This window comes from Acanthaster planci, linkage group LG03 (genome assembly GCF_054643075.1).
Source record: "Acanthaster planci isolate LZ-2023a linkage group LG03, COTS_SCS, whole genome shotgun sequence".
NCBI lineage: Eukaryota > Metazoa > Echinodermata > Asteroidea > Valvatida > Acanthasteridae > Acanthaster > Acanthaster planci.
The window spans coordinates 16,544,949-16,563,983 of NC_141779.1; the positions used below are offsets into that span (position 1 = coordinate 16,544,949).

Sequence of the window (19,035 nt, forward strand, 5' to 3'; positions counted from 1 at the left end):
GCTTGACTACCAGACTATAATTTCCATAAACAACCTGTAGAGGGCTTGCACCGGTAAATACAAAATTTGCGCACAACAAACGCTTCTCAAATTGCAAACCACCGCGGTGGCTGCTTTGGTAAAGTTCAAACTCAACGTGGTTGCTCGTGACAGAGAACATTGGTACTACGTGTAGGTGAGCACAGCGCCTCTCCTGTCCTACTTCCGTGATGAGAGTGGCCCCGCCACTTCTTGTTGTATTCACCTTGGAGTTGTAGCTTACATCATGGTTGACTTCAATATCCATGAAATCCGTGTTTCACGTGATTGAACTTAAGCTTAGGCAGTACCACCACTCATACATGTAGGCACCAGTAGACTCCGAGTAACTTGGACCCTACAAATCACCTTTGTTATTACATTTGGACATGGCCATGATGGTTGGGCGAATGTTTAAAAAGGTGATTTGTACGGTTATGACAGTCCAAGTTACTCGGACTGGGCTGACAATGTTCATTCTGCTAGGCCATGGAATGTCATTGCATTTGGCCTCACATTATGGCATGCAGAATTTCAGTTTTATAAAGTTGTTTTCTCTTTCAGTCAGGTGCGTCAATAAGGTCAATGGTATTTTACCCCATCTTGAGTGACTTTAGCTTGAGTAACTCCTGCCCTGGTACTCATGACATGATCAGATGACTGACGTTTGGAAATTTGTGATTAAGTGATGTCATTAGCATTAGGCATGTTAGGGCAGGAGTTACTCAAACAAGAATAACTCCAGGCAGCCCTAATGTTGATTATGACATTGGAAAATTCATGATTATTACTAGCTGACTAGGCTGGAGTCAAGTACTTGCCTTGTGTGGCATAGTCCATTCTGATTTCAGATCTTAATTTGGGGTCTTAGCTTGTTTTTCTCCCCAGGATTACATTTCACCCCAATAAAACTTACCATGCAATGCAGTGGACATTCAAAAACCACATTTCTTTAGGGAAAGAAAGACCATCACAGTTTTTAGTGTCTAACATCAACAAGTTTACCCTATGTTTTAAATCTGTACCTCCTCAAATTAAAAGGCACTCCTTTTGAAAAATTGTTAGCTTTTGTGTCACTTGAAAATCATGATGGTATGATATGGAATTCATCCCTCTAGTGTAACCAAAAATTTGAATTTTCAAATGTCATAATTTTTTTGTTTTTATTTATTACAAGTGCAAATGTGGGATGAAATGGACAGTGACGAAGAAAATAGCCCCCGTGCTCACTCAACACCAAAGAGTTATGAAAATACGTCCGGCAAAGACCCCATGGAGGCACGCCCAGGGGTGGGCGGGGGTTATCAAGGACTGGAGCAGACCGGTGACTCTACAAGGTCACTGCTGTCTGTCTTGTCTCACAGCAGTGTAGAGAATGTCTCTGGGGGTAGTTCTTCCTCATCAGCTTCGTCAGCGTCCTCATCTTCGAAATTGACATCCCGAAAGAGAAGGTTGGTGATTCGCATAGAACTTGAGCTTCATCCAAAGGTTTTGAAAGTGTATCCAAACTCAAATGAGTGTTCCAACTGAAATAATTCTTTTGAGAAAAGAGAGGAAGCATGGCGTGTGAATGGACTGTGCTTTCAGGAAAACACATGGCGTTCTCAAGATTTTACAGAACTGATTCATACATTCTCAGTGGGACGTTTAAAGCATTACTTGCAGATGAATATTTTGCAGAGCAGTCACAGTGTCAATTCATGTTTTTCTGTCATATACTACTTCCTTGTTGGATGTATGTAAATCTTCCTATATACACGTACATGAACATGTACCTGATATTTCTGGCCCTTTTCATGTCTCAGCTCTTGGCAATATATTCACAAAGTGTTTGAGCTGCAATTTTGTTTTCCTCAGTAGTCAGGGTTGTTATCCACGTAACTTTTCTACAACTTATCCCGTTTGATTCACCACAGGTCTGAATCACCCCCATCTTCCTCTGTAAGCCATTCCAAGTCATCAACACAGTCCAGCCAGCCAAATTCTAGAATCAGATCTGCCTCTGCATCGAGCCAGTCAAGTGCAAGACGACGAAATGCCTCATCAACATCCAGCCGTTCAAAGCCGAGGACTCGCTCAGCATCCTCGACTGCCAGCCAATCCAGTTCCAGAACAACCCCAGTCAGAATCACTTCCTCCTTCTCATCAAATACCCTCACTAATAAGTCCCCCTCCGAGCCACAGCTTACCCCCTGGGAGAAATGGTTGGTGCAGAAGACTGAGGAGGAACGTCAACGCGCGAGGCAACAAGTCAAGCAGGAGAGGGAGGAAGCAAAACAAAAATCAAAGGCAGAAAGGGAAAAGAAGGAAAAGGAAGCCGTCATCAAAGAAAAAGTTGAGGAATGGATTGAGGAGAGAACAAAGAGGGAACAGGAAAGGAGGAACAGGAAGACAAGAGAGGAACAGCGGAAAAAGGAGGAAAAAGAGAAGAAACAACAGGAAATACTGGAGCGTGCTAAGGTGTGAATTTTCAAATGAACAGCAGAAATTTTTGTAGATATAGTTTAATACAATAGAATGAGGATGTATGAAAGTTAGCATTCACTCTTAAGATATATTGATGGCACATGGGTCTGAATAGATTGTCAAATATGAGGACGTTGCAAAAAAATTGCTACTATGGGATTGTTTTGTTGTTTTCATATTTTCATAACTTTGCCTGTTTTTCTTAGGACAAGTGAAAATTTATGCAGTAATTTTTTGATCTGGAAGACAGGTATGTTGTTGCTTTTTGTCAGCAAAGTGTAATTTTTAACCATACCACTGAATGACCTTTTTTTGGGGGGGGGTGTTTCACCTAGGCAAGCAGGCAAAAATGGCTAGCCGACAAGAAGAAGAAAGAGCAAGAAGATAAGGAGAAGCAGGAGGAACACAAGGCCCGAGCTGCTGAGGCAGAACAGGACCGCAAAGCCAAGGCAGAGGAGGCCTACAAGAAGTGGCATCAGGAAGCCAGTAAGAAGCCCAAGCCGGTACCCAGCAGTTTTGGTGTCAGTCAAGGCATGCTGAAAGGTAAAGCAGAACACACAATCGTTGATTCAGTCAAGCTGTAATTAAGAGTCATAGCTGGCCTCTACTAGTATTAAGTTCATGCATAATTATTCCAATTACAGATGTGCATACCAAGATCAGACAATTTTCACAGCACATAAATGTTCACAAGTCACTGGAGCAATGTAAAGCAACTCTTCAATGTTGTTATAAATTAAATCAGAAAGCTGGAACCGTATTACCATCCAAAATTGATACAGTCAAACCTTTTTTGCATCTTTTTAAGTTTTGTTGCACTTCTGAGCGAGAGTATTTCTTTGGTTTTATTGGTACCTTCTTGACCTTTGCACATACAACATGCATAGCTCATCTCACAATGAAAATAACCAACTCTTGGTGTGCAGCTTGTGGCGAGTTTTTCCAGATATGCAGAAATCAGATTGCAGTTTGGCATCTCATAGCCTTCACAAACCATTTGTTGTGCATTGTAGCAGCACAACCAGTTATCTTCTTTATTTTGATTGGCAGGGATTTATTCTAGCATAGTGAGTTTAGATTTTCAATAAATCTTTATAATTTGGGGATGTTTTGTCTACATCCGATTATCGCAGGTTCAAATCCTGACCACTTTGAGGACATATGCATCCAGAGAAGTGTGTTTATAGCTATGCGCTCAATTATCAACTGTTTTAATTTTTCTGGCACTACTTCAGGTTATTATGACACTGGTGCTTACCCCATCCCAAATTTCTACAATCCTATTCCTTGGATGCCCATCCATGTACCCAAATCCACCGAGGAGGGTGGGCGGGGCAGCAGAGGCAGGCAAGGTGGGAGCGGAAAGAGAGGCCCAGGACGCAGGTCAGCCAAGAAGACCCAAGGAGTCATTCTCCAGCCTGCCTCCCCGCCACTGCTCTTCAAGGACAGGGAGACTGAGGGGAAATGCAACAGATGGGGGAGGCCGAGGTGACTGGACAGCTCCTCAATCTCCAAACCTAATGGTCATGTGGTATTTGCTCCTTTTACATGTGTTTTACAGTGCACTTGAAGGGCCTAAGCAATGTAAAAATTTAAATGAAATCCTTGCAAATGCACCCACGTGGACCATTTTAAAGAATTTTTTGCACCCATGTGTCCCATTGGACCATTTTTTAGAATTTGTGTTTTGCTGTTTCAAAGAGTATTCTGGAGCCTGAAATGAGCGAAATCTTCATATGATTCCAGGCCGCAACTAATGTTACGGCCACTTCAGCGCTATATTTTGCTAACGTTTGGAATATTTTGCTGCCATAAATTTTCTTGCTTTGTTGAATAAATACATGGCAGTAAGTCCACAAGTAACTTTTTCTGAACGATTTCAACGACCAAATGTCGGGTTCAACATTTGAACAGCAACACCCCTAAAATGAAGTGTCTTCCCATGGCAAATTGAAATTACAACAGTGCCCTCAGTTGTCTACAAAGCACGGAAAATATGAAATGCTTAAAAGTGCATTTTTAACATAATTATTAAACAAACTGGATCTCAAATAGGTTCAGGACTAGAAAGTTGCACAATGTGTATCAAAGAAAAATTCATTGCATCAACCCTTCATAACTGTACTGTCTGAAAAGCACTCTTGTATACATGTAGACTAATTTGTACAGTAGATTAAACAGTAATCCGAAACTTTTAGACGCATCATAATAGCACATGAACACAACAGCAGGAAAAATTTGTACATATGTAGTTCTGCAGATTTATTGCTAGAAATACAATTCTTAAAAAACTATAAATACATTTGTATAGCTGTGAATTAAAAAGAATCAGTAATGAACAAGGGGCAAACCAAAAGAATTTATAGCATTTATTGCATCATTCAAACGCGTTTATGTGAAACCCTTTCTGGTAGCCAAGGAATGTAAACATCTTTGACTGTCAATAATGGTGTCATTATGTCCATGTTTCTCAGATGGAGGTGTATTTGTCAAGATGCATCTCAAACGTAGATGCAGTTGTCAAGATGAATCCATCCGAGAAGTGATCCCCACATTCTGATGTCTTGACGAGTTCCCATGTGTGTTGTTTTGGTTTATTGTTGGTTTCTGATATGTTAATTCAAAGTCTAATCCACTATCACCGGATTGTGATGCAGACCAAATGTTTTGCTCAGTTTGTTTAATCCGTCTTGCAACATCCTGCGATAAAAATGTAGTTGGCTGTTGCATGATAAAGCCACCAATTCACTGCTGGTTACCATCACCATTTACAGCAACTCTCTGAACTTAATTTTTAAAACTGAAAATTATCTGTCATATTACAAATGTTGGGAAGGCTTTTACCTCTTCTATTCCAATTTTTCCCCACCCTTTAGAGGGTTTTTATTTTTGATGACAGCAAGCATATGTCAAGTCCATTTCTCAACACTAATGGCAAGTTGATAAGGGGTAGTCAACGATCAAATACTGCCATATGCATTGAGGGTCATCATGGTCTAGTCTAGTAGTCTCATTCCCAGCCCCCAGACATTGCCTGAAGGCACCTGCTGCATGGTTGGCTGGGCACCTCTGCTGTGTGTTTACGGCATCGATTGCAATGATAGTGACTGGCAGGCTGAATAAGGAGACTATAGTTGGTATATGATTCCCCATCTGCAAGAAATACATCAAATAAAGTCAAGTCAAATTAAATAAAAACCACTCTTAATAGCTGTGTGGGAAATACAGACAATCTGCTGAATTCCTTTACTCTCCTTCAAGTATTTACCAAACACCCTTCCAGCTCTGTATTGCTCCAGGATTTCGGTCTGGATTTGAGGGCTTTTTTATTGGCATATGGTCATCTACGAATGACCAGGCTTTAAAGGACCTGCTAATTACAGTTCAAAAATAAATTTTTGGAATGAACATACCCGACAATGGAACTCCAATGCTACTGTCAACATGTATGCTTCCTTCTGTTCTTGGCATCTCCGTCTCCGTGGCGACAGTTGTGAAAGAGGCCATCATGAGTTCACTGAGATGGGATGTGCAGGAGGTTGTTTCTTGCTGGAGCTCCTAGAGAGCGTAAGCATTTATATTAGCAGTACAGAACTTTCTGAGAATCTGTAATATCAAACAGCTATTTATGCTTACACTTCTCCAAAATAAGTAAAAACTACAGGAGAAACTTTCACAAAGTACTGATGGAAACTTTGCCTTTGGTCTTCAAATATTTCCAACAGTTCAGGATGAAAAGGTGACAAGCTTTTAAAAAAGCCCCTCAGTGCAAAACGTTTTACTCACGTGAAGGTAACCCAACAACTGTGGGTCACTGGTGCAAATTGTAACGTCATACTCGCGACTCTGCGGTGCATGTATTGTGGCCAGGAAGGTTTCCCGTATACCACACAGGGCTCCAAACACAACAGCCAGCTCAGGCTGGTGCCATGAGCGGTCACAATGGAACCACCCAGTCTTGAAGATGCTCACAGCATCTGACAAATGGATATGATCAAAAAAAACGACAAAACACAAATCAAACGCCTCAGCCTTGATGATGACCCTTTGTCTGTTGAAAATCCTAAAGACTCACCTAAGCTGGTCCGATGAAAATAATCTCCAACTGAATTTTTCAAAATGCCTAACCATTTAGAATAGTTTCTGGAAATATTAGTATTACAGCCTGTTACTGATGTCAAAACCATAAAACCTTGCTTTATGCTGTGTAGGATGGGGAGAATTTGATTCACCTGGACTGTGCAAGAATGCTTCTTCTGCCAAGTGGGGAGTGATGGGAGCGATTGACCTGACAATGACTTCCAACATGTGGTAGAGGACCGTCTGACAAGAACGTCTCTCCAGGGAATCGAACACTTCAGCGTACAACCTGTGAAAACAAAGTATCTCAGGCAATTCTAGGTACCAAGGGAGTGATTGGTGGATTCTTACTCTCACAGCATTTTTGATAGGGAACTAGTCTTGCCGGGCTCTGCCTGTCCTCAATGTTGAAAAATCCTCCAACAATTTCTCAGCAAATTTTGAAAGATCAGGAAGAGCCATGAAACGGATTATAAACTCTGAAAACACCAATGAGAGCTGGTTCCCTCCACCTGAACTGAAAGTCATTGACAGTACAGCCACTGAGCATAGTTAATGAGATTTTCAGTAAGGTGAATGCAAAACCACTTCAAATGGATAAGAAAGTAATGTAATTCCCTTGAGCATTTTCCAATTTTTCCTTGAAACAAAAACAGAGAATGCAATGAGAACATACTGCTAAGTTAGGGAATCTTTTGTCTTGCAATTGATTATTCACAGCTCACTATGAAGGGTTTACAAGATTTCAAATCTGATAAGAGGTGATCAACATGTGATGTTGAATTTTTTTACCTGTCTTTCATGGTATCCAAGTAAAAAGCTGATATTTTGCCATGAATAAGCTCTGTGATGGTAGCCGTGACCTCGCTGAACTCGTAGCTGTCATAAGCTGCCGTGACCTTTGACCCATAGTCATAGAGAAGATGTAGCATGTATTTATCAATGGGTAGGAGGTCAGCATGAGGTTGAAGATCCACCGAGGGGTCAAAGTCATACAGGTTGCCTAGGAAGTAGCGAATGGTATTCCTAACCTGTTATATAAAGGGAAGGAGGAAATGATGGGAAAATCTTTTGGTGTAAAACCTTTCATCACGAATTTTGCATATACTCTGTATCTGAAAGCTATGATTCTTGAAATTCTGTTGTACGTACCTTTAAAATACTTTGGTTAGTCATGGCAAAGAGTTCTGGCCCTATTTGGACCCTGGTCAACCAGCTGGACTCGGCCAAACGCCATCTCAGCACATCAGCACCGTAAACAGGATCTGTCTTTTTGTTCTGTTTTCAAAAGATAAGGGATCAGGGAATACATCAATTTATTAATAAAAAATTATGCAAAGTGTTGAATGTGCAATTATAGGCAGATAGCTTGGTATGCTCTGAATCGTTTCCACAGGATTAATGAAATTTCCAATGCAATCTATGCCTTTACAGAGACGACCTTTTCCGAGCAACCTTTTTGGATTTCATATCACTTCCCATAAACTACTTTATTCTTGCAGTGAGTTCCTGTCTTTCTCCCTCTTGATCATGGCCATTTAGTGGCTTCCAGGGCACCCTTGATTTCTGCAATATGCCGGTATTCTTCACTTATGTCTTTCATCCTTCACGCTCAAATCTCACTTTTCATAAATAGAACGAACACATGCACAGACATACCTCTCCGCCACTCACAATGACGTCAGGATCAACCACGTTGCCCAAGGACTTGGACATCTTTCTCCCTTCGCTGTCTAACGTGAAGCCATGCACCAGAAGATTCCTGCCACAGAATTAGTGGATCAGCAAATGAAAGGGTCACACAGAAAGTCACAGTCAACACAAAATGAAAGACTATGAGGAGGAACTTGCTAACGAAAAGGCCAAGATATTGGCTGGACGAGGAGGAAAACTGGCATAATGTCTTCCACACCCTTATGTCATAGAGAGGTGCAGTGGAATGCAGTGTCTCATCTTAGACATCTGTCCACCTGTCCTGAGGACAGGCTGAAACAAATTTGGACAGGCAGTTTTAGCTTGTTCAAAAGTTACAAGACCCCATTATTTTACATGAATATTTAACACTGGTGAACAAGTCTTCGTATTTCCGCCCACATTTCTGGGTGTAGTGGAAATATGGCCTCAGATAGAACCAAGGAGTGTCAGTTCAAAATCAAAACTCTTCCTGGGATAGGACAGGCAGTTTTTACACTTAGCTGGAAAGGGGCAGACAGATGTTTCAAGCCTGGATGAAAGCCCACCAGAGAGGCAAGCTCCAGACAGAATCCAAGAATAAAAATATTTCGCATGTGTTACCTTCAATGGAAAAAAGGATCAGTTGCAGCTACAGATGCGAAAACATAAGTTCTACCTGTAAGGTGCCCTGTCATTGACAGCAACGCTTGTTAATAGAGATGTCTGGAACCAAGCACCGTACTGGTCTTCCCCTTCAAGGTACAGATCTGCCTGCTCATTTGCATCTTTACAGAGAAAGAGGAAATCACAACTCTGTCCTTCAGTTTCCTTGTTTGCTCCACAAGCCGATTTTTGTTTGGCGTGACAGTGAATACAAACTTGAATTTCTAACATTGTGGCATATGTACATGCATACGGAGTAAATTTGAAAACGAACATATGTCAACTTTAGTAAAGTCACCATGAACATTCCTGACATCATATTCGCTCTGCATTGGCATTGAGACTGAACTGGCCTTTGTATATAGTAACATGCAATTGGCCTTCAATTTCTTCATACAACTTGATAGTGAATGTTACACAAATGGGAGTCAGGTTGGTGCAGTGGTTCATTCCTCGCTTTCCACCTCTGCAGTCCGGGTTTGAATCCTGGCTCGGTCCACATGTGGATTGGGTTTTCAGTCATTACCTGATTCCGTGGGTTTTACCCAGAATATTCCTCTGGGGTTTTCCTCCCACCTCTAAAACTGTAACTGCTTCTCATTGTCTCCTCTCTACAGGTTTCTTCAGGCTTGCGAGCTACAGTGTCTAGGGTGCTTTTGAGGAATCACTGGTGACATTACCAGAAATGATTAATAATAAAATGTATATATGAACCGATCAAATGCAACAATATTATCTTTGCAGTTTCAAGTGAAAGAAAATTTCAAGAGCAAAGCATAAAATGTTCCAATGCTTTTCAGGTAAAAACAATCACTGATTCAAATTATCTAACTGACACTACCACACTTGTCTAACCTTTGAGAACATGTGACCAGGATGAACCACTGTCAAACCATATATCCAAGATGTCTTCTCCCTTCACAAACTCACTGGACTTGAAACTACACTGGAAAGATCCAAAGAAATAAAATCCCTTTGAAAAGAGAAAAAACTACCGAAACTCAACGAGTTTATGAAGGCTATGAAAGGAAATATAGTCCATCCATTCAACCCCTCCCCCCGGAAAAAAATTATTAGTGGGAAGTTTTCTTTTGAAAAAGTCACAGTTTTACCCCAAATCTGACAATGCACTCACTTTTGCTGCCACATTATCAGGGAGAAGTTCTTCCATAGGCAACTCCCACCAGCAGTCACTGCCATGCTTCTGTATTAGATCAGTCACATGGTTGACACTTTCACTAAAAAAAACCAGTAATATAAACAAATGTCTCAGAAAAACAAGCCAGTGACCACTTATTCACCAGTGTATAACCTATATATATCCATTGTCACGGAACCATTAGAGAGAATAGGTCATGACTGATGACAAACCCATAGCCTAAATAGCCACACCTGTGGTTTTTATGACACATAGAATTTGTATCCTCAAACAGAAATGTCATCATCAGTTGGCTGACTCTGTGCAGGACTTGAATAAAATCAAGCTTAACTTAGAATCAGAACTCCACATCTACTTATTTGTAGGAAACTCTAAGTGGTGGCTGGTCATTCCCTGCAAGTTCACTGTACACAGAACCCAACAACTCTGTACATGATTTGACACAGATAGAAGTTACAGATCAAACAACACTGCGAATCAAACTGCATATGTAGCTGATAGTTGGTCATGTTCATCAGTACTGCAAGTTCTATTAGGTCAGCTCAAACGATCTCTTGCTATGAAGGGAATTTCCATCTATGGACTTCAAGTGTTTCAAAAGGACTAATGGACACAGCACCGCAGAAACGAAAAATTAAACCACAAATAAAAGCAAGCCACACCTCGTAATGAATGGTTCGCCTGTCTCCCTGTGGTAAAATACCGGAATGGGGACACCCCACACCCTTTGCCTTGATATACACCAGAATGTGCGTCCTTCTAGCTGTGCTCTCATGCTGTTCAGAGCATGACTTGGTAGCATCTCAACAGTTTGGAGACATTCCTGTGGCAAACATGAAAATTAAAACTTCATTTGCCCAAATTTTTTAGTACAATTGAATCACTTTTGTGCATGTTTTACTACATTTCAATTGGAAACATAAAAGATACATCAGCATGGCTACAGTTTGGGGGTAAGTTTACAATTTATCACTGGCAATCTTTTACTTTTTATTATTTCAAGAAATATGTGACAGTGATTAACCCTAACCCCTATGGTGCACGTAAAAATCAAATTAAAATCTGAGGATTTGGACCTGTTTTAAAAATCTTTACAAAGGTGAAATTTAGGTTTGATGTTTCTACGGGTATATCTACACATAACTCGAATGTATGCAGAATTTCAGCTCAAAGAATTCAAGACACACAAATAAATCCACTCAGTAATTAGAAAGCAAAAAAATACAGTTGTACTCTATTAATCCTCACTCGGTATCAAATGTAACATTTCCATGACAACACATGAAAAGTGAGAAGAAATGTATCGGGACATTTAAGACAAGCAGAACTACAGACAAAATAGGCAGGCAAGAAGATATTGCAAGACTACTCCATTGCTTTCAATACAGACCATGGCTCTGTCCTTGATTGCCCCAGTGTTAATGAACCACTGTTTGCTTGGCCTGATGATGATTGGCTGCTTGGTCCTCCAATCATACGGGTAGCTGTGCATATAATTAGACTGCATCAGTAAATTCCCACTGGCTCTTAGCATTTCAATCACTGAGGAAAGGGAACAGGAATTGTTTCTTGAAATGGAGTCCACAAAGGATTGGTAAACATGTTGCACACTCTTGGTGGCGCAGTACTGTGAATTGCCCGTATTACAGGATAGTTTTTATATAGTTTTAACCTGGATCCAGTTATACATCACAATATGAAAAGTGGGTAAAAATACATGAATTCTTCCTCACCGATATCGTTAGCATCTGTGAGGACATTCTTCCCTGCCAAATGCTGGCCAACTTCTGGTGAAAAGATGCCATCTTCATCAACCATGCAGTGCTGTAAGAAATGACACACGCACTTGTCGATCATTATATCCTCATTCAGACTTGGTTTGAAATTGGTGATTGGCCGGGTTTCAATTTCTGCACTGTGCTCAATTACCCTGCTTTATGGGATAGATACCACGTACCATACAGCGCCACCTTGCATAATGCTGAACCAAACACAGCAGAGAGTGTACAACAAGTAGCCACCCAAGGTACTTCATCAAAAACTCTTGGTATGTTCAACAATATAAGGTTCTCCATTACACGGTATTATGGACCGACACTCTCAATAATAATAATAATTTATTCATTTATGAAGTGCAAATTTCATATAGATATGTTCAAATGCGCTGTACAATGAAGACATTTAGCTTGGATCAATGAATAGGTTTAAACATGGTTGAGCCAATGGCATACAAGGGCGCCTCGGGCAGCCGCCAAACAACCCACATTTACATACATCAGTAAAGCGGAGACAGTAGGAAGCAGTTAAGGTTTTAGAGGTGGGAGGAACACCCCAGAGGAATAGTCTGGGTAAAACCCACAGAGTCAGGTAGGGACTGAAAAACTCAATCCACATGTGGACCGGGCCGGGAATCGAACCTGGGACCACAGAGGTGGAAGGCGGGGGAAAGAACTACCTTGCCAACCCGACTCCCCTGCAGTGGGACATTGCAGATAGTTGCATTGATAAATCATATTTGTGAATTAAGCATGTTCAACATGTAAAAAGTTCTAATTATTAAAATGCCAAGAGATTCCCTGTTCAAGATTCTTTCACGAACAATTAGACCCTTCAGTATTGTAGCAATCCAAGTAATTTGTACCAGCCTTAGCAGCTTTCAGTTTGAATGTTTCGCATACCATTGCCTGGCTTCGGCCAGAAGGGCCCCTGGCTGTGGCCACACAATGGGATACCATATAAGATTAGTCATTCTTTATATTTATACAACTGGAACCTTTTTAGTTGGACCCCTCATTGCTTTTCTATGAAGCCCTCCTGTAGTTTCAGCCCGGCGTGGATTTGAGACTGGGCGTTGGTCGTGAGAGATTCTGGTCATTTTCCTCAGCCATTTGTAATGTGTATTGGTGGACAACTTTGACTCAACTCTGCTTTGGCCTGGTTAGAGAAATAAGTAAGTTCTTTTGGACAATTTGGCTGCCCTTCCGACTATATTTTTATTTTGTGTAATATATTACTGAAACTGCAAACTGTTTTTCTTTTTTCTTCCCTTGTTCTGAGTATGCATACCAGGATATCTTTTGGATGGAAATTATAGGCAATGGTCTACCATTTCTGAAAGTTCAGAAATTTAATTTTGCTATAAAAGGGTAGATAATAGATTCCCCTGTCTGTTTAGGGACACTTCCTCAGTATGCTACTTTTCATTTAGACTACATGTACACTCAAGAATTCTAAACTGATCTTTACAGGTCCAAACCCATTAACTCATCAAGATGTGTGGCACCCCTCTGTTTTGTCTCATGGACATCTACACTGAGAGTTAGTCCCCCCTCCAGAGGGCACTCACCACTGGCAGGTTGAACTGGATTGCTACCCCATAGTCCTCTGGTCCATGAGCTGGTGCTGTATGGACAAGTCCGGTGCCCATACTCATCTTGACGTGGGCAGCTGGCAATAGGGGAACTGTCTTCCCCGGGATAGCGGGATGCAGGCAGCAACCCCCTTCGAGGTGGGAACCTAGTAAGAGTGATGAGCAATGTTTCAGCTTACCAATTTCTGCACTACTCATTTCATCCCCAAACAACAGCTTTCAGCGAAATTCTGAATGGGCCGTTTGTGATGTAAGATGCCATACATGAGATTTAGACAAACAAACTTGGAGGACTTGATACACGGAACACCAGGATTCATTCAAAGGCAGCCCCCTCCTTTTGAAATGGGTCACCTGAGGCCAGTTGAAGCACGAAGTGAGAGATTTTTCTGATCAGACAAATTCTGCCTTCTGTTTTGCAGTTTACTGATTGGGTCTGGTTGTGATAAACCACTTCCAGGTTGATTCCCACATCTTCCTGAACGATATAACGTAAACCAATAAGAGTACAAAACATCACTGTACAAACTCCCAAATAGGAGCACTATATGCTTGTGTTGATAAAGGACCACAAACCAAGCAGTCTCACTCGGTTGTCACAATCCACTGTCCAGCCAAACTCAATCTACTCTATATGCATTTCCCCAAATGTACATGGATGGAAGGCTGATGTGATCACGTGAAAGGCAACTTGCTTACCCTCAAAGGAAACTATCGTCTCAAAGTTCTTCCCCCAAATCTGTGCCATTTCTTCGACCCTTTCAGCTGCTAGGAGCAATCTCTCCCTAGTCTCTGTACACTGCACCACGCAATAGTCTTTGGCCGGCATGTAGCAGATGGCCTCATTGGCTGGAATGGTCCAGGGAGTGGTGGTCCATATAGCTGCATACAAATCGGCTTAAGATCCCAAACGCCCCAAAATGGAATTTCAATACTCAATGAATGGTCAGATTCTTTCAATATCTGGAGAGGAACAGGATTTCTAACAATCTTTAGGAGCAGGGTTCAAGCCGCGGTGGGCGGCACCACCCGGTACTGCAAATTTCCGCCCGGCACTCAGGGTTGAAATTGGCTGTGCCACCCAGCATGGATTTTCCAAAAAATGAACTGAAATATTACTGAAAATTTAAATGTACCAATTGGATCGTATTTCAAGCATCAGAAAGCATTGAGAACTGTGCTCACTATGCTTTGCAATCCAAAAATTTACCCGGCACAAAAATGGTCCTAACTAGAACACTGTTTAGGTGGCAGACATTACAAAGTGTTGAAATGATGATGAGTAGGCTTGTGATGTGCTCAATTTCAAGATACAGCTCTCTAGACTCAAATCTGTTCCCCTCTCTGCCACTTTCGATCTTTTCTCAAAATACTTCAAACCTCATCAAAAAGCTGCTTGTCTTTGTAAAAATTACAACTTAAGACAAAACCCCCATGAAGGAGGAAAAGTATATGTATGTGCGTGTGTGCGTAACCCTTTTATTTGGTTCAATGCTATATTAGTTCTAGGAGTATTTGATCTGATTTACATTGGACTCCATGAAAACAGTCCTTACATATATAATCTGCCAACTTCCCAGGAAGCCTTGACACTGGAAATTTGATGTAGATGGACTGGGACACGTGGTTGGTGTTGTATTCTAGCTCAGCCTCTGCCAGTGCTGTCCTGTGAGATGTGGGAGACAAACACATGTAAAAGGAGAAAACTCAGACTCACACAGTGGATCACCAGTAGCCCTGAACTCTAACAACAATTGGTTAGAAATCTACCTGAGTAAGCTAGAAACTCCATAAGATAGTAAATCAATGGCACATCCTTTGTACTTGGCAATCAAGGGATATGACACCCATTGGAGTTAGGAAACTCACCTAGTCAAGTTTTCGCTCTACTCACACGATTGTGCAGATCAAGTTGATTCCTGAGATCTTCCTTGGAATGGTTTTGTCAGAAATTTTCTTACCCACCTTAAAACTTGACAGTCCTTTGTCCTCTTCCCCCTGCAAGTTTCCTCACATCTGCCACTCACATACTCTACACACTTGTGAAGAATGAATGACTTATTTATTACGCCTTACAAGAATCAAACTTTACCTTGATGATGGAGACCAGTTCACAGGTTTCAGATCACGGTAGATGAAACCCTGGCAAAAGGGAAAAAAAGAAGTACAGGTGAATGTAAGGACCCACTCTTGCATGAATGTACACAGCTCAGAGATTTGTTTCTTGGTTATACCTTGCAATTTTTACAACATAAACAGGTGAAACCTCAAAGAGCTTCTTAGAAAAAATACACCCAAAGGTGTGTGCCTCCTTTGCAAGGTTGCATTACATGCCAAATTGGTTGGTTGGCTGCCCCCCCGGCATCGTTTGGGCCTACCTTCTGATACATTTGATGGAAAAGCCTGAGCTGAGATGCTTCATATTCCTTGTCGAATGTGAAATAGCAGCCACTGTCCCTGTGCATAATAAAACAGAGAACGGCGTCACTTTGTATTGGAGAAATTAAACGGATGAGAAATGGTATCTAAGATACGACTTCACATGAGCAATAATGCCTATAGGCTCCATGTGAGAAACAAACACAGTGAAGTGGAATTCTGTGGACTAGTCACTGAGGAACACAGCGTGAACTTATGTATAGAACAGAGTGGTGCATTATGTCGAATTCTCAAATGAATGCACACAACCTCTGTCTTTCAATACTTGTTAGTCATTATGACCACCAAGATCCATATTAAAATTAAACTGATCAAATAATGCTCACTAACCAGTCAGCCATGATGCCCCATTTCTTAAAAGCCTTCATCTGTCTGTCAATTGCTTTCTCTGCAAATTTTCTGGCTAAAAATGAAAAGGTACGTAAATATATGTAAGCTTCAATAACTCAGTCAACTTTGATGGCACTGAATCATGAGAAATGCTTATCAATGTACAGAGCAATAAGGCGGAGCTGTGTGAAATCAGCTGTGTGAACAACTTCTAGGTGACCCTGAACAACTTTTTCAGACGGTAAGGTGACAGCAGAGTTGAATATTGTACAAAATTAGCCAATGCATTTGCCACTAACCCAAGAACGTCTCATCTACTTCCCTCTACAAGACATGTCAGTCATGGTAAAAACCTAAGGAACAGTCATGCAATAACCCGGATAGCAACTAGAACCAAGCATTTCCAAATGAGCCCTTTTCCTTACTTTATCGGCATTCTAAATGCCCGAAGTGTCTGAAAACCCTTTTTTCCCCCCTTTTTCTGTTTCAGTGCACAACTTGCTTGTACATCAATTCTTAAATTTATCGAATGTTTGTTTCCTCGCTAAATTGAGGGGTGTTTATGTGTTGGATGTTTTTTAATGTTTGCTACTGTCACTGTCATTTTTATGTGTAATACATGTATTCCATGTAATTTATCACCTTTTTTGTTACTGTTATTGTCATTTTTATGTTAAATATATAGTCCATGCAATTTTAACACCTTTTTTATCAACTTTTTAATGGAATTGTCTCATGGAATTGGCCTTCGGGCCACGATTTAAAAGAAAGAAAATGAAATGAATGAATCTAAGCAATTAATTTTACCTTTTTTTCTGATTTCTGGAGGACTTAGCTTCCTGAAGTCGTCCTCATTTTCTGAAAGTGCTTTCAGCTCAATGGGTAGCCCATGACAATCCCAGCCGGGCTTGTAATGGATGCTGTAGCCTCGCAATAGTTTGTAGCGGTTGATGACATCTTTGAGTATCTTTCAAAGCAAATTGAAGGATAATTTCTGCCCTTTATACAAGAAGGGTTACTTTCTCATATGAAAATAAAAATGACAACATTTTGAACTGCACCATACCTTATTCAGACCGTGGCCGATGTGTGGATCTCCATTGGCATACGGAGGACCATCATGCAGGCAGAAGTGCTTTCTCTTTGTCTGCTGTTCCTGCCATGAGTAGAGCTCAGAAAAACCACATATCTTCAAAGAAAGTAGAAATTTAGAAAACTTACAGATTTTGCATGCAAACTGAAACAAAAGTAGATTGATTCAGTAAAGGCTTTTATATTTTTACTTTAACATTGGAACAATATGCGCATTGTATGCTATTATTTGCATATTTAAGTCTACTTTTATTATTATTATTTTATTCAGAAATGAATCAACTAAGCAACAATCGTACACAGAGAAGATAAGATAAGATACCGTTGATTCATTCTGGGATAACCCAAGAAAGCCACTTACACAGGTTTATTTCCATTGGGGTCCCTTAAGTACATATATGGACAAATTTACAAAATTACACATATACAGAACAAACAAAACATGAAAAAACAGTTAATTATCAGTCCTTTTACCCATTACTAATTACAATCATTTTCAAGACTCCATAATATTTAAAAATCGGATCAATCAAATACAAGAATAACACTAAAAAGAATCTTTTCTGAATTCTAAATAACAACAATTTAAAAAATCTGAGAAAAGAATGGTACTTACATATCTTACAGTATAAGAAAGGTGATGATGGGAATACATTAAACTAGGAGACAAAGATTATTTAGACATCTGGAATAATCATGATGTGAATCATGAATGTGCACTTAATTGTTGAAAGATTTTGAATACCGTGTACTTCAGCTTCCCTCTGTCTCTTCTAATGTAATGTAAGTTTATCTCCATGAACAAGAACAAGTCTGGGGACTATAAACATATCTGAGATAATATATAAAGAGAACAGACTCAAACTCGCAACCCTTAATTTGAGGACACCACATTTTGTTTCAGTGTAGGTTAGTTATTCATCTTCTTACAAGGTGTGCATCAGCAATCAGTTCCAAATTGCTCTTGCAGCTTTTAGAAGTCTTCCTTTCACACAATTATGAAAATCAGCATGATCAGATGGAAAGAAAGAGTTGCATCCAGCCTCATTTTTTTTACATGATACATCATATCAATAAAGGTCAGTCATTACAGAAATGTTGAAAAGACACGAATCTGGGCATGAGAAAAATTCGTCAGGAAATCCTGGATTAAGGCCTAGGCCTACTTAAAATTTTTCTTGACACAACCGCTAGCTGGCTGAAGTGATATCAGGATGCAGCATTCTTTCTGCAGTAGAAAACAAGGCTCATATGTTGAAGTAGTAGCAGGGTCCTAAAAGTAAGGATTGCCTCAAATTGGCGTCAGGACAATTTTTCATCCGAGCAAAATGACATCTCACCCTTCGTACATCTTCTTCACGTTTTCCGGCGCCCCAAAGCTCAAAACTTGTTTTGGGCAAGTTTAATGTATCGGCGTATTTCTTACTCGCAAAGCACCTTTTTTCAACAACCCTGTTGCATTTATTAAGTTCTGCAAGACACCCTAAATTCTTAAAAATTCTAAACATGGCGACATTAGATCAGAAAAGAGAAGATCTGAACTAAGGCTGAGGCCGTGTTGCTTCAGAATTCATTCAGATTCCGAAAGCATTCCTAACTCGTTCGCGTTCACGGAAGCTGCCATTTTGTTAGTGTGGTGAAAACAACAAAGACCACCAGTTGTGAGTTTGCGTTGTTACTGGTTCGGGGAGCCAGACTGTCGCGGGAAAATGTAGGGGGCGGTACTTCGTCGCACGCGCAGAGC

At 40.6% G+C, this 19,035-nt stretch overlaps 2 protein-coding genes across 3 annotated transcripts; one reads left to right on the forward strand and one right to left on the reverse strand.

Annotated features, from left to right (window-relative positions):
- Positions 1–24: 24 nt before the first annotated feature.
- LOC110973048 (uncharacterized) lies at positions 25–5,122 on the forward strand. Of its 2 annotated transcripts, none has more exons than XM_022223485.2 (5): positions 25–175; positions 1,196–1,469; positions 1,935–2,478; positions 2,820–3,027; positions 3,720–5,122. In XM_022223485.2, exons 2-5 carry the CDS (start codon positions 1,201–1,203, stop codon positions 3,974–3,976), a joined length of 1,278 nt encoding a protein of 425 aa, XP_022079177.2. In that variant the 5' UTR covers positions 25–175; positions 1,196–1,200; the 3' UTR covers positions 3,977–5,122. The 2 variants fall into 2 exon arrangements, with proteins under 2 accessions (XP_022079177.2, XP_022079176.2); XM_022223484.2 differs by lacking the exon at positions 25–175 and adding an exon at positions 195–343.
- Positions 4,722–18,944, reverse strand: LOC110973047 (isoleucine--tRNA ligase, mitochondrial-like). The gene is made up of 22 exons (XM_022223482.2): positions 18,632–18,944; positions 17,266–17,388; positions 17,007–17,166; positions 16,200–16,272; positions 15,809–15,887; positions 15,523–15,572; positions 14,987–15,096; positions 14,130–14,327; positions 13,407–13,576; positions 11,794–11,884; positions 11,451–11,602; positions 10,723–10,883; positions 10,037–10,139; positions 9,757–9,847; positions 8,915–9,023; positions 8,224–8,326; positions 7,717–7,842; positions 7,357–7,595; positions 6,717–6,853; positions 6,271–6,461; positions 5,898–6,042; positions 4,722–5,637 (listed from the first exon to the last, which is right to left on the reverse strand). The coding sequence occupies exons 1-22, from the start codon at positions 18,797–18,799 to the stop codon at positions 5,495–5,497; spliced, it is 2,922 nt and encodes a 973-aa protein (XP_022079174.2). The 5' UTR covers positions 18,800–18,944; the 3' UTR covers positions 4,722–5,494.
- Positions 18,945–19,035: the final 91 nt, after the last annotated feature.